This window comes from Watersipora subatra, chromosome 9 (genome assembly GCF_963576615.1).
Source record: "Watersipora subatra chromosome 9, tzWatSuba1.1, whole genome shotgun sequence".
NCBI classification, from domain to species: Eukaryota; Metazoa; Bryozoa; class Gymnolaemata; order Cheilostomatida; family Watersiporidae; genus Watersipora; species Watersipora subatra.
In genome coordinates, this window is record NC_088716.1 from 9,397,506 (window position 1) to 9,409,863 (window position 12,358).

The window sequence follows — 12,358 nt, forward strand, 5'->3', positions numbered from 1 at the left end:
GAGTTTGCAACTCGAGTTGTACAACTCGAGTTATATTTACCAACTCGAGTTTGCAAAAATAACTCGAGTTGTACAACTCGAGTTACACAACTCGAGTTCATCAAAAATCCAGGCCGAGTTCTTTTAACAGCAACTCGAGTTCAACTACTCGGCTTGAGAACATCTCATCATTTCATTTTCTCTGGCTACATTTTCTATACAGCTGTATATGGAATTTATTTTGGTGCATCATTAAACGTCGTTGAAATAATTTCTATGTTCATTTTCGGTGTTCATTCAGTTTTTTGTCAGGTTCTAGAGAGATAACTCTTTTTTCATTTGAAAAAGAAGTGGCCTACCTCCCACATAGATTGTTTTTTAGGTTGCTTTTTACATTCTACAATTGTTTTTGTCTCGTTATATTTGTAGAAATAAATATGCGCAAATATCGCCAATATATATATAATTTAAATGTGTCTATATATTTAAACTATTATTATTAAATTTCTGTAAATGTTCTGTAAATGAGACACCCCAATTACTCAATTTGCTTTTTTACAAACCCGTGTTAGTTTTGCGTATAACACAACTCGAGTTAATCATAAACCCAGACCGAGTTGTACAATTCGGCAACTCGAGTTGGACAACACGGCAACTCGAGTTGTACAACTCGAGTTGTGAACGCGCAACGCGAGGCGCTGTAAGGCGCCATAGTTTTTGGAGCTCACAATGATTTCAGATGTTAAAAGTTCTGTTATTGGTAACAGTATAGTCTATATAGCGAGCTACATCGTGCGAAAGCTAACTAAAGTGCTGTCACGTGACATTGGCAGTCAATCGCTGGCTACCACTAAGTCAAGTATCCAGTACCGACATCTCTATACCCTACTCGGGCTGCAAAACAATGGAAGATTGGTGCGTCCATCAGGCAGTGTCATCAGGATCTTGCTAGCTGATGGTCGATACTTTTGTATTAATGCAAAGCCAGATCCACTCCATTGTGCGGTGCATGATATCAGTATTGTAGGATCTAGTGATGTGCTATGCCTTGGGAAACACTTTACGGACACAGCAGATGGCATATCCAACCACTGCGTCATTGATGAGAAACCTCAATCAGTCGTTTTATGATCTCCGACAGCATCATTATGCTAAAAATCGTACATTAAAACTGCAAGGTGCATCTTTGCGGCATAAAATATACTAAAGCAGTACTTTTTAAAGGCCAGTAACAATGTCATCATTGTAATATTCATCTGTAGCTTTTGTTGTACTGCTATTTCTAATCTGATTTAGTTGTAAGAAACTCTGATGCACCTTGGGTCAGTATCCAGTGGAATACAAATCTCCTTCTACACAGTTTTTGTAATGTGAATCTATAAGTTTAATCATCTGTTTACAGTACTCCCTGCATTTCCTTGTTTGCACTATTTTGATTATCCCCCATTACAACTGTTTTTAATTTCCGTTTAGTTGTTGCAGTAGTTTATTCCATCTTTTACAGATACTGTATTATATATATCATACATTCATGAGCTATTGTCACTTAAATCTTGAAAACAAGTTTCTGTTTTGGCAGCATATGTATTGTTTTTAACGAATTACTTCATGTGCTAAGTTTCTCCATTATGGTTTATGCATCTGTGATATAACCTGTAATATAATCTGTAATATAATAGAACAAATGTTATTTACCTGAATATATCTTTTGCTGGGCTTATGTATCTGTAATACACCAGTTTGTATGAATGATATGGTCCAAGAAAACCTGTTTTACATCCACTTATCATTTATTATATCCTACTCCATATGTTATAAATAGGTTTTCTTCTATCAGGGCACTCTAAGCCTTGTGTAGGAGTTTTCATTAACACTCAGGTAGAAAATAACCATTCAACACGTACGTTTCTGTCGTTTTTCACTGTTTGTTCAAATACGGAACTAATACATGATTAACTCTCCGATATGGCGCATGCATTACATATCGCTATCAGTGTAAGAGTCACGTGATTAGCATTTCAGGGTGTTAAGTTCAACGTTCATAAGTACCATATTTCTACTGATTCTAGTTTAACGAAGTTGTTTTTTCACGTAGCCAGAATATTTCACACAATTTTAAAACTTTTTTTCTAGGAGTTTGCGCCTGTTTTTTTTCATAGCATACCTGGTATATAAATTTACATCTAAAATACAAAACGCAAAGATTGGCTTTTCATCTGTGGTACCGCCCAGCGAACCGCCCACAAATACTTATCGCGGTTGTCTCATTCAGTTGGCGTCAGGGGAGCGTCAGTCAGTATTACCTAATTTGTAAGCTGCGAAGAATTGTTGGTAGAAAAATTCTTTTGTTATTAAAGGTAAGTTTTACAACGTGTAAAGCACTCAATTTTTTGCTATTGTTAAAAGTATTTGCTGAAATTCAAAGTTTCATCCGTGTACAAACCCATTAATGAGCCTACTTTGGCAACCCGCTTTTTTAAACATTGCCTACGAGACAATTACTTCATACTCTCAAGCATACTGGTTTTCCCAAAAACATACAATCATTTTTTATGCCAGTTGTTCATCACTTCATTTCATAACACACAGCACCAACAATGGTTTTAACATAACAGTTCTTGACTATTGATTACTACAATAAATATTGCTCATATTCTTCATTCTAGGTCAGACCAGCAAAACCACTGGTGTTGCAGCGAGGTGCCAATCACTACAACAGGATAAATGCTTACTCACTTTTAACCCATCTATGTACTTTTATGAAGACAATATTACGTTACCTTGTTTTGCAAGCTATATCTGAAGTTTTCCATTTAAGTTTTGTTGTAACCTTTCATAATCGCAAAATGGCGGAGCTTGGAAATATCCCAAATATTTCTGTAAGCGCCACCAATAATCCTCCTTCTACGTTGTGAGATTTACAGAAAATGGCACGTCACATGATGCGTAGTTTAGATATTGTACGCTGGGAAACCCGTTTATGTGATGGTTTTTCCAACCAGTTATCCAGGTATTCCGCTTGACTGCCCGAACTTCGTTCTACGCTGATTGGTTGACTGTATGAAATGCGCAACGATAGATATTGTAAACCCTTTACTACATCTATGTGCGCAACAATAGCGCTAACCGCCCGTGAAATCTTCGTCGAGAAAAAAACTAACACAACTTTTAACATACGCTAATATTATCAGTAAGTAATAGTTTGCCAACAATTGAGTTGAATTAATAAATTTTTTTGCTGTGGTCGTTTGTTTTGTAATTTTCTCGAGCTTTGTGTGATGGCTACCACTGGTTTCAAGGTATTTTCGGAAATGCTAGGCAACGCATGGGAACGCATTATGTATTTGATTGTATTTGCCAAATCCGTTTTGCACAATCCGATATCGGGAGTCATCCCCTGTTCTCAATGTGAGCGAAGGGTATATTATTTTCTACATTTTTATTGTGATGCTACTTTTAAATTACTTAACTCAAGCATAATACGTCTTGGGTCTTATGCGAAGAAAAGCTTTATAACAATGCAAGATTTGAGGTCTTCAACATTATTTGCAGGATCTATAAAACTGCCAAGCCATCCGTAGTTGTTGTTCAACTCTTCAACCCTCAAATATATGTATATATTTTTTTTCTAAATCGATTTTTTACTGCATCTAAATGAATTTCGAGGTAACAGTCATCATGACACCCCTTCACTGTTTCATCAACTTTATATATCTGTACCCATGAGATAAGTCTACGCAAGCTTGTATTCCCTGGTCGCAAGTTGGGGCTGCAAATGTTAGGCGACCAGTTATAAACACCTGGGGGTTTGGGGGTGGTGTAAGCCCCCAATGAGGTTCAGGGCAGCGCCCCGAAGCTCTGGACCTTTTAAGCATCAACAACCCTCAAAGTATGCATAAATGCAATCAATTGTAAGCATCAAAATACACATAGATATATTGTTTATGATTCATGATAGGCAAAACTTGTTCTTTATTCAACGAACGATATAAAAGTCATTACACTACAGATATCTGTAAGGAACAAGAGCTATTTATTTTACTTCCTTATTGCAATGACTCTTGTTCTGTCAATGTGTCCATGGCAGAAATCTTTCACAGCGTATTCTTTATCTATTTCAACATCTTTATATATGTATAATATTAAAAGATTATTCTTCATTCGTACAACAAGAGTATGGAACTTACTACCGTCCAATAGCAATATTTTAGTACCACCTGATACCTTGTGACGCTTGTGCGTATTGTACTATAATTCCAACTTTGTTGCCGACCGGAAATGATTAAATCAATACTGAGACAATTTTTTCCAAGTCACAGCTTTTGCTGGTGCTTGAGACTGTACAGACGCGGGTAAATATTTAGACGAGCATGTCCCATAGTGCTCCTCGTCGATGTTTTGAATCGCTTCAATGCAGAAAAGGATCTCTCACTCACTGCATTAGTTTTATACGATAAGGAAAATGCAAGATTAGGGGTCGTCTTCACACCTCCACTACAAGCAATAAAGTTCAGTTTCCAAGTGTTAACAAAGTCTCACAAGATCACTCAATTGGCGAGATCACCACGGAGACAACATAGAACGCTAGTAAACTAGTTGTTGGTATTTTCAATTTTAAGTGAATGAGCTTAGGCTGCAATTCTCGGTACTTAGCCGCCAAAAATCACTAAAAGGTTGGGATGGCTCGGCCGCCCAGCAGCCCCAAGAAATGCAGGCCTGAGTCTACCTATTGTTTTCTTTTTTAGGTTTTACTAAACTTATTTCAAACATTTCAAAATATTTTAAGGTACTAGTGTAAACTATAACATTTGTAAATTTGTCATAATTAATTATTTAGATGCCAGAGAGAAATTTTGATGCATTGGACGTAGATCGTCGCAGGCAAGCTGCTGAGTATGTACCAGGATATGACTGGATACCTGGAAGGTTTGGTCCACCACCTGGCATTCCAAAAGATAAGAAAGATCAGTTTGGTGAGTGTGTGCAGCCAATTTTTTTCAAAACTTGGCAAACCTTTAAATTCTAAGTATTTAACTATATAAATCGTTTTTTTTCCTAATAATAAATTATGTTAAAAATATTATTTTCAGAGTATGTATGACAAACAAGCGATTGAATGGAAACTGCATGGCAGGGAATTTGTTCAACAACATCACGATTAGTGTGAACAAATTTCAGATATTATTTAAATCAGACACAATTATACTAGAGTTGTTTGCTCATGTCATTAGTGTTATGCTATTCGATATAATCGTGAACTGGGTCATCACATTCTATTTAGCTGTTGACTACAGGGCTTACAGCAAAAATATTTGTATTACGCAAACTTGAGGAAATAATTTTTCTTCTTTTATATCGTAGATCGCATGTCAGACAAGGAGTTCCTCTATGCCTTCCTAAAACTGAGTCAGGAAGAGAAAGAGTCTCTCATGGTCTCAGAGAGAGAAAGGCAGCGAACCTTTGCTGCTCACTGGCCAATAGAAACAATAGTCAAGGCTCATGACTGCGCTAAGGAGGGGTTTTACTACACCGGTGTAGCAGACAGAGTGCAGTGCGCCTTCTGTGGTGGAATCGTCAGAAACTGGGAGAGGGGAGATGTACCCAAGTATCAGCATAGAAATTTCTTCAACTACTGCAAGATGGTTCAAAGTGAGTTGCATATGATGAATATTGTATTTCTACTATTAGCAACTCGGATAGTTTCGCGGAATGGTTGTTTTGCTAACGATAAATCGTTTCAATGGAACATTTTCTTGCTAGCTTCCTAAATCCTAGATACAATCTAAAAAAGAACACAAAAATGAAGTTTTGTGCATATCATGATAGATGTTTCCATCACAAGTGCATTTCTACAGCCTGTTATTTTGTAGTTGTAATATAGCGTGTTGATTATCATGTTGTAGACAAGCCGTGTCAGAATATCCCTATGAGTAACTGCGGACTTCCTAAAGACCTCATGACAAGTCAACTGAGTAGCTCTGTCAGGGATGATAGAAGTGAGTATTTGTTGACTACTTTTTGTACAAAATATTATGAAATATATATTATAGTCAAACCTCTACTTGTGATCACCTCAACATACAGTAAAACCTCTACTTGTGATCACCTCAACATACAGTAAAACCTCTACTTGTGATCCCCTCAACATACAGTAAAACCTCTACTTATGATCACCTCAACATACAGTCAAACCTCTACCTATAATCACCTCAGCATACAGTCAAACCTCTACTTGTGATCACCTCAACATACAGTAAAACCTCTACTTATGATCACCTCAACATACAGTCAAACCTCTACTTATGATCACCTCAGCATACAGTAAAACCTCTACTTTTGATCACCTCAACATACAGTCAAACCTCTACTTATTATCACCTCAACATACGGTGAAACCTCTACTTATGATCACCTCAACATACAGTAAAACCTCTACTTATTATCACCTCAACATACAGTAAAACCTCTACTTATGATAACCTCAACATACAGTCAAACCTCTACTTATGATCCCCTCAACATACAGTAAAACCTCTACTTATGATCCCCTCAACATACAGTAAAACCTCTACTTTTGATCACCTCAACATACAGTAAAACCTCTACTTATGATCACCTCAGCATACAGTAAAACCTCTACTTATGATAACCTCAACATACAGTCAAACCTCTACTTATGATCACCTCAACATACAGTAAAACCTCTACTTTTGATCACCTCAACATACAGTAAAACCTCTACTTATGATCACCTCAGCATACAGTAAAACCTCTACTTATGATCACCTCAACATACAGTAAAACCTCTACTTATGATCACCTCAACATACAGTCAAACCTCTACTTATGATCACCTCTACATACAGTAAAACCTCTACTTATTATCACCTCAACATACAGTAAAACTTGGATTTATCACCACCTCAACTGAAGCATTTCTAGTGTACAGTGTAAATTTTGAGCAAATATACACTCCCTTCCTGAAGTAACTCTGAATGTACATAAGTCAGAGTTTCTCAGAAATGTAGTTTTGTAAATCAATTGGAATGTACGCAGTTGTGTATAACCATGACTTTTTGCTGTCGTGCTGGATTGTTATGTATACTCCATCCTTACATATGGCAGTGAGTGTTTCACAATTTCAACTCAGATGGAAGGAAGACTGGAAGCGGTGGAAGTCTGGTTCCTAAGGTGAATGTTTAAAATATATTTGATGAATCACATCACAAATATGGAAGTATTAAGAAAAGCAGAGAGAGAAAGGAACTTGATAAAAACAAACAGGAAAAGACAGCTTGAGTTTTTAGAGCACATAATGTGAAGGAGGGTCTAGAAAACTTGATGGTAGCAGGAACACGGAGAAGGGGCAGAAAGCGAATGACCTACTTGGCAAGTCCAAGCAAATGCATGGCGGCTCAACCACCAGAAAGAGAGAAAGCAGAAGTTTTGGAGCGAGCATTGTTGAAAGAACAAGGAATAGGAAGTGACTGAGAACGATGATCGCCCACGTCCTCATTAAATGTGGCACTTGGAGAGAGAAAGACAGAGATGTATGCAGTTATCCTTCATATAGTTTGGTTGTCAAGCATTATTAAGGTGTTTAACTTCTTCCTTTTTTAGTTTGACCATCATTGACACCTAACAGACTAGCACGAGTGGTAGTGGTGTAAAATGTCAAAAGGAAATTCTTATCTCTGAATCAAAGCGATAAATTATAGAAATGCTTGAGCAATCATCTTTGAACCAATACTTTAAAAAGTATTTTAAGCAGTCCAGCAGACATCTTAAAGAACTGAAACAGCCTGCAAGGAGTAGAAGCCGGACATAACAACCATTACTATAATAAGAGCCGTGTCAGTCTGTCCAAAGCCTCACTAAGAGCATTAGGAGAAACTGCCTCGCGCAGAAATTGAACTCCGATTAACTGGTTTACTGACATGTGCTCTAATCACTTCGCCACTCAGCCACCTTGACGCTTTACAAATTAATTATTTTGCATAGTGATTACTCAGTATGATCTCCCTTGGTGCTGTCTGCAGATCTCTCGGGACTGTCAAGTGGATATCAAAAATGTGATATCCAAAGTAAGACGACAAAAATCTGAATAATATATGGTAGTTTGTAAGTTGAACTGTTCCAAGTCTCTGTCATCACCTCTACCTAGTCACGAGAATAAACCTTTTTTCACCCGTCTTTAATGTAAATATGGCGTCTTTAATGTAAAGAGGGCGTAATAATAAAATCTTTTTTTATTATTACTTTTATTTATTTATTTTCGTACATATAGCTATTGATTTTTATGTAGTTTTATTTTACATAATTTTATATAATTACTTGCTCTACATAATTGTTTAGCCTTATGCTTTTGACGCTTACAGAAATATTTGTGCGTATGTCGTCCAAGTGTGTCGCCTGCCTACATCAAGGTTTAACTGTATGGCTCAATACGTGTCAGCTTTTCTGGGTCACCTGTTACCAGGTGTCATATGAAAGTAGCTTTTGATACACTGCTACGCTCCAGCTACTTCATTTTGCATAATGTCAGCCTTAACCTTTTCATGACACTATAATAATTGGTCTTTAAATGTCAGCTATATCTGTTTTTACTCGGTTATACAGAACCAGCCTCTCTTGGTGACCTGAATATCAACACGATCAAACCCAAGGATCCACCTATGAGTGTCTACAGTAAGAGAATGGATACATACCGACGATACCCTAGCGGTAACCCAATAGCTGCAGACAAGCTTTGTGAAGCTGGCTTTCTGTATGAAGGCATCGGAGACAAAGTGAAGTGTTTTTGGTGCGATGGAGCCCTTGAGATGTGGAGCAAGGGAGACGATCCTTGGGCAGAACATGCAAAGTATGTGTTTAAACCTTTCGTAACTTGCTTAAGAATAGTTGTTACAATTTCGACTAATTAGCTTTGTGTGAAGTAAATTGTATTGCAGGATTTAGTAGCACTTATGTTCGTCTTTAGGTGGTACCCAGGCTGCACTTTTGTTCAACAAACAAAGGGATTGGCTTTCATCAAAACTGTGCGGCTACAGATGACTCCCGATAATGTCGCTACTGCAGAAACCCTGCTTTACAACAAGGGAGATGTTTCTTTTCTTGGTGAGTTGTGTATCCGTTTATTTCAGTTCTTGGTTCTTGACCAACCTTTTCACATCTGATAGCAGTATATTACGTCATCCCGACCTAGATATATATTTTATTAACTAAACAAGGCCAGAAGTAAACATGTTGTCTACTAAATGGTCTTGTTTAATAAAGTAGGTCATGTATCTTATTTACTCTGTTCAATTTGTGGTGTAAACTCCACCAGTGTTTACAGACCTCTGTATATTAGTTAACCTTGTCTGTACTGCTGTAGAGGAAGACATGGAAACAAGTGAAGAGCCAGTGTCTATTGAGGAACTTAATGGATACAAATACTGTCTATTACTTGAGTATCCAGCTGAGATCATAGCAAAGGCCTATGAAGCCAATGATAGTAAGTTTCGAAGACATTGATATTGTCTACAAAACCGATGTATGATGATGTCTTTGTGTAAATCAAGGTCATTTTTAGTCATCGACTCTAGTTAGTAACTGACCTTGACATCAAGTCTACTAGATCATAGTAGGGTGTAATTAAGAGTCTGAATTTACTGGTTATGTACCACTCAATGAGGTGAGGAACTCACTCTATTGTGGTTGTAGATGTGGAATTTGAGGAACAAAGTAAGCTGGTGGAGATAGTACAGGAGCTGTTTGAGGGCAACTCCATCCCTCTAGGTAAGTGTAGAGAGTCAATTAGACGTCATTGGTCATTACTAGCAGTCATTGACATTATTAGAGGTCATTATATATTAACTGTTCAACCAATCAACTCGCTAAAAAACTTTTAATGATTACAGAGGAATATAAGAAGGAAGTAGCGAGGAGAAAGGATGATCAATCAGTCACAAACGATTTTACTGATTCAACCACTCAACCAGGAAGGTGGGTAACTCATCTTTGACTGTTCCTATTGGTTGACATTAGAGTACTCTCACTAATAACATTGTCTCCCTCTGTATAACGCAACCTTATATTCTTATAGGAGGATAAACGTGGCTGAGCTGATCACAAACCCCAATGATGCATCTGAGCAGGAATGTAAGGACCTGGTTGATGCTCTCAGATGTAAAAAGTGCAGAAAGAACACGGTGAGCTTTCCTTACTATTCTATCATTAGCTATATATTTATTAGTAGGGCTTCAATGAGTCAATAGTTTACCTTTAACATTGATTTCATTATTGATCAGTTTGATTTGATTGTGGGTAACTACATGTAATATCCGTAGGTTAATATATCGACAAAGTTCTATTTGAATGCCCTGACGCTCTATTTTTCCACCCTTTCCCCATATAATGGTGGCGGTCAAACGGAGGTTGCGTTCAAATAGAGGCTGGCGTTCAAATAGAGGCTGGCGTTCAAATAGAGGCTGGCGTTCAAATAGAGGCTGGCGTTCAAATAGAGGCTGGTGTTGTATTTTTCAAATAGGTCGTAGAATTTTAGGAAGATAAATTTAACCATTTTAGAGATGAAACACATGTCCTCAATATTTTGCTCTCTTCATCGGGCAGATCGACATTAACCCATTCGGAAGCAATAAATCTGCTAACTTACCTCTAACTTGTCAAAGATCTCTTAATAAGTATGCATTGAGAAACCGAGAAATATCCCTACCAGTTTATATTTATTGCTTGCAATTAACCTGGGATGATATTATAACCTGTGCCCTGCTTTGCAAGTTGTTGGAGCTTTCATTCTAAATTTGATCATATTGTCATTTGATAACTATATTTAGTAATGGTGCATGAAGCTCATTGCACTCATTGATATATTTGCTACAGTTTGCAGCCAAAACTGGCTTTTCGTATGCTACAATGTAAAGAAGAGTATTGAGCGTCGAACAATTGTAAGCCATTGTTAAAATAACTGCAAGGTTACTATCAAATAATATGTTATAAATTTGCAAATTTAAATGAGTTATATAATAATCTATCAAATGCTACAAATATATAAAAATATTCAAAAGCAACTGATATAACCGAAGTATACTTATAATACATGCAGAAATAAAAATTAACATCTTTGAAACAAAAATATTTGCATTGTTTGCTCAGCCAGTTGCGACTGTTGGCGATTTCTGCTTTTGATGGAATAGAATGAACATCTTCTGGCTGTTCGATACCTTCGACTATGTTTTTTGACCTCAACTCTTCTTCAGCACTGCTAAACTAGTCAATACTATTGTCCAACAATTTATTGAGCAGAGCAGAGCTTCGACGCGTTGTATTTTGCACCAATGATAAAATTTTAGCTGCATCTCCCAGCACAGCTTTTAGCCCAAAACTAGTCGTTCATATACCACTGTAAATGTAAAACGTTTTTCACATTGGTCGAAGTACCAATACTGTGTTAAACAAGGAACTGCTGTTAGCCTGATACAGTTAATAATTATTTCCATGGTGTTGCTTTGGGAGTTGGAAAACGAACTTTGATACGAACAGAAACAATAAAATAATTTACTGTCTTTGATGTAACCAAGTCATTATTAGTACAATTTTGTGGACACTTTTCTACTGATCACTTGATATTATGGGTTCGTAAAAATCAAAAAATGTCAAAGTGGTAGTCAAATAAGGGTGACATTCAATTAGAGGTTTTACGGTAGTTATAGTTTATTGTGGACTAATGCATGTTTGTTTGTTGTAGTCTGGAGCAGTTGTCCTTCCTTGTGGATGTTATTGCCTCTGTCAGGACTGCAGCAAAGGAAATCTCCCTGCGAAATGCCCAGCATGTGGCAGCCTTGTGAAGGGTGCCTGCAGGACCTTCCTCGCCTAATTGCATCTAAGTTCAACTTGGTTACGTTGAGAGACAGGAAAGATTTTTGTGTCGTGCTATTCAATATATTGATTGCCCAAATTTCTAAACCACCATCACTGAAATTTGCTGTTCCTGTGAAGAATGCCATTTCTTCCTTTTAGCCCACCTTTAACTAGTGCGAAACCGTCTCGTTCAAGTTGGTTACGTTGAGAGACAGGAAATATTTTGTGTCATGCTACTCAATACATTGACTACCCAAATTCGGAGACCATAGTCTCTGAAATCTGCTGTCCCAGTAAAGAATGTCATGTTCTTCCTTTTAACATACCTTTACCTAGCGCGAAACCATCTCTTGGCAAGGCCACGTTGACGTCGTGAGATGGCTTATATCGTCTAATCAACATCTAGATTCCGGGTTTGTTTATCAATATCCGTAAGTGATGATGGTATTTATTGACAAACAAAAAGTGAAACACAATTCATCTGGAATAAACAGTTATTCTTGTGTATCGACGATAA

General features: G+C 37.2%; 1 protein-coding gene across 1 annotated transcript; it reads left to right on the forward strand.

Annotated features, from left to right (window-relative positions):
* Positions 1–2,271: 2,271 nt before the first annotated feature.
* On the forward strand, positions 2,272–12,011 carry LOC137404511 (baculoviral IAP repeat-containing protein 7-B-like). Its single transcript, XM_068090742.1, has 11 exons — positions 2,272–2,336; positions 4,817–4,952; positions 5,341–5,628; positions 5,883–5,975; positions 8,599–8,842; positions 8,960–9,096; positions 9,356–9,475; positions 9,685–9,759; positions 9,882–9,966; positions 10,067–10,172; positions 11,729–12,011. Exons 2-11 carry the CDS (start codon positions 4,817–4,819, stop codon positions 11,855–11,857), a joined length of 1,413 nt encoding a protein of 470 aa, XP_067946843.1. The 5' UTR covers positions 2,272–2,336; the 3' UTR covers positions 11,858–12,011.
* The last annotated feature ends 347 nt before the right edge of the window (positions 12,012–12,358 follow it).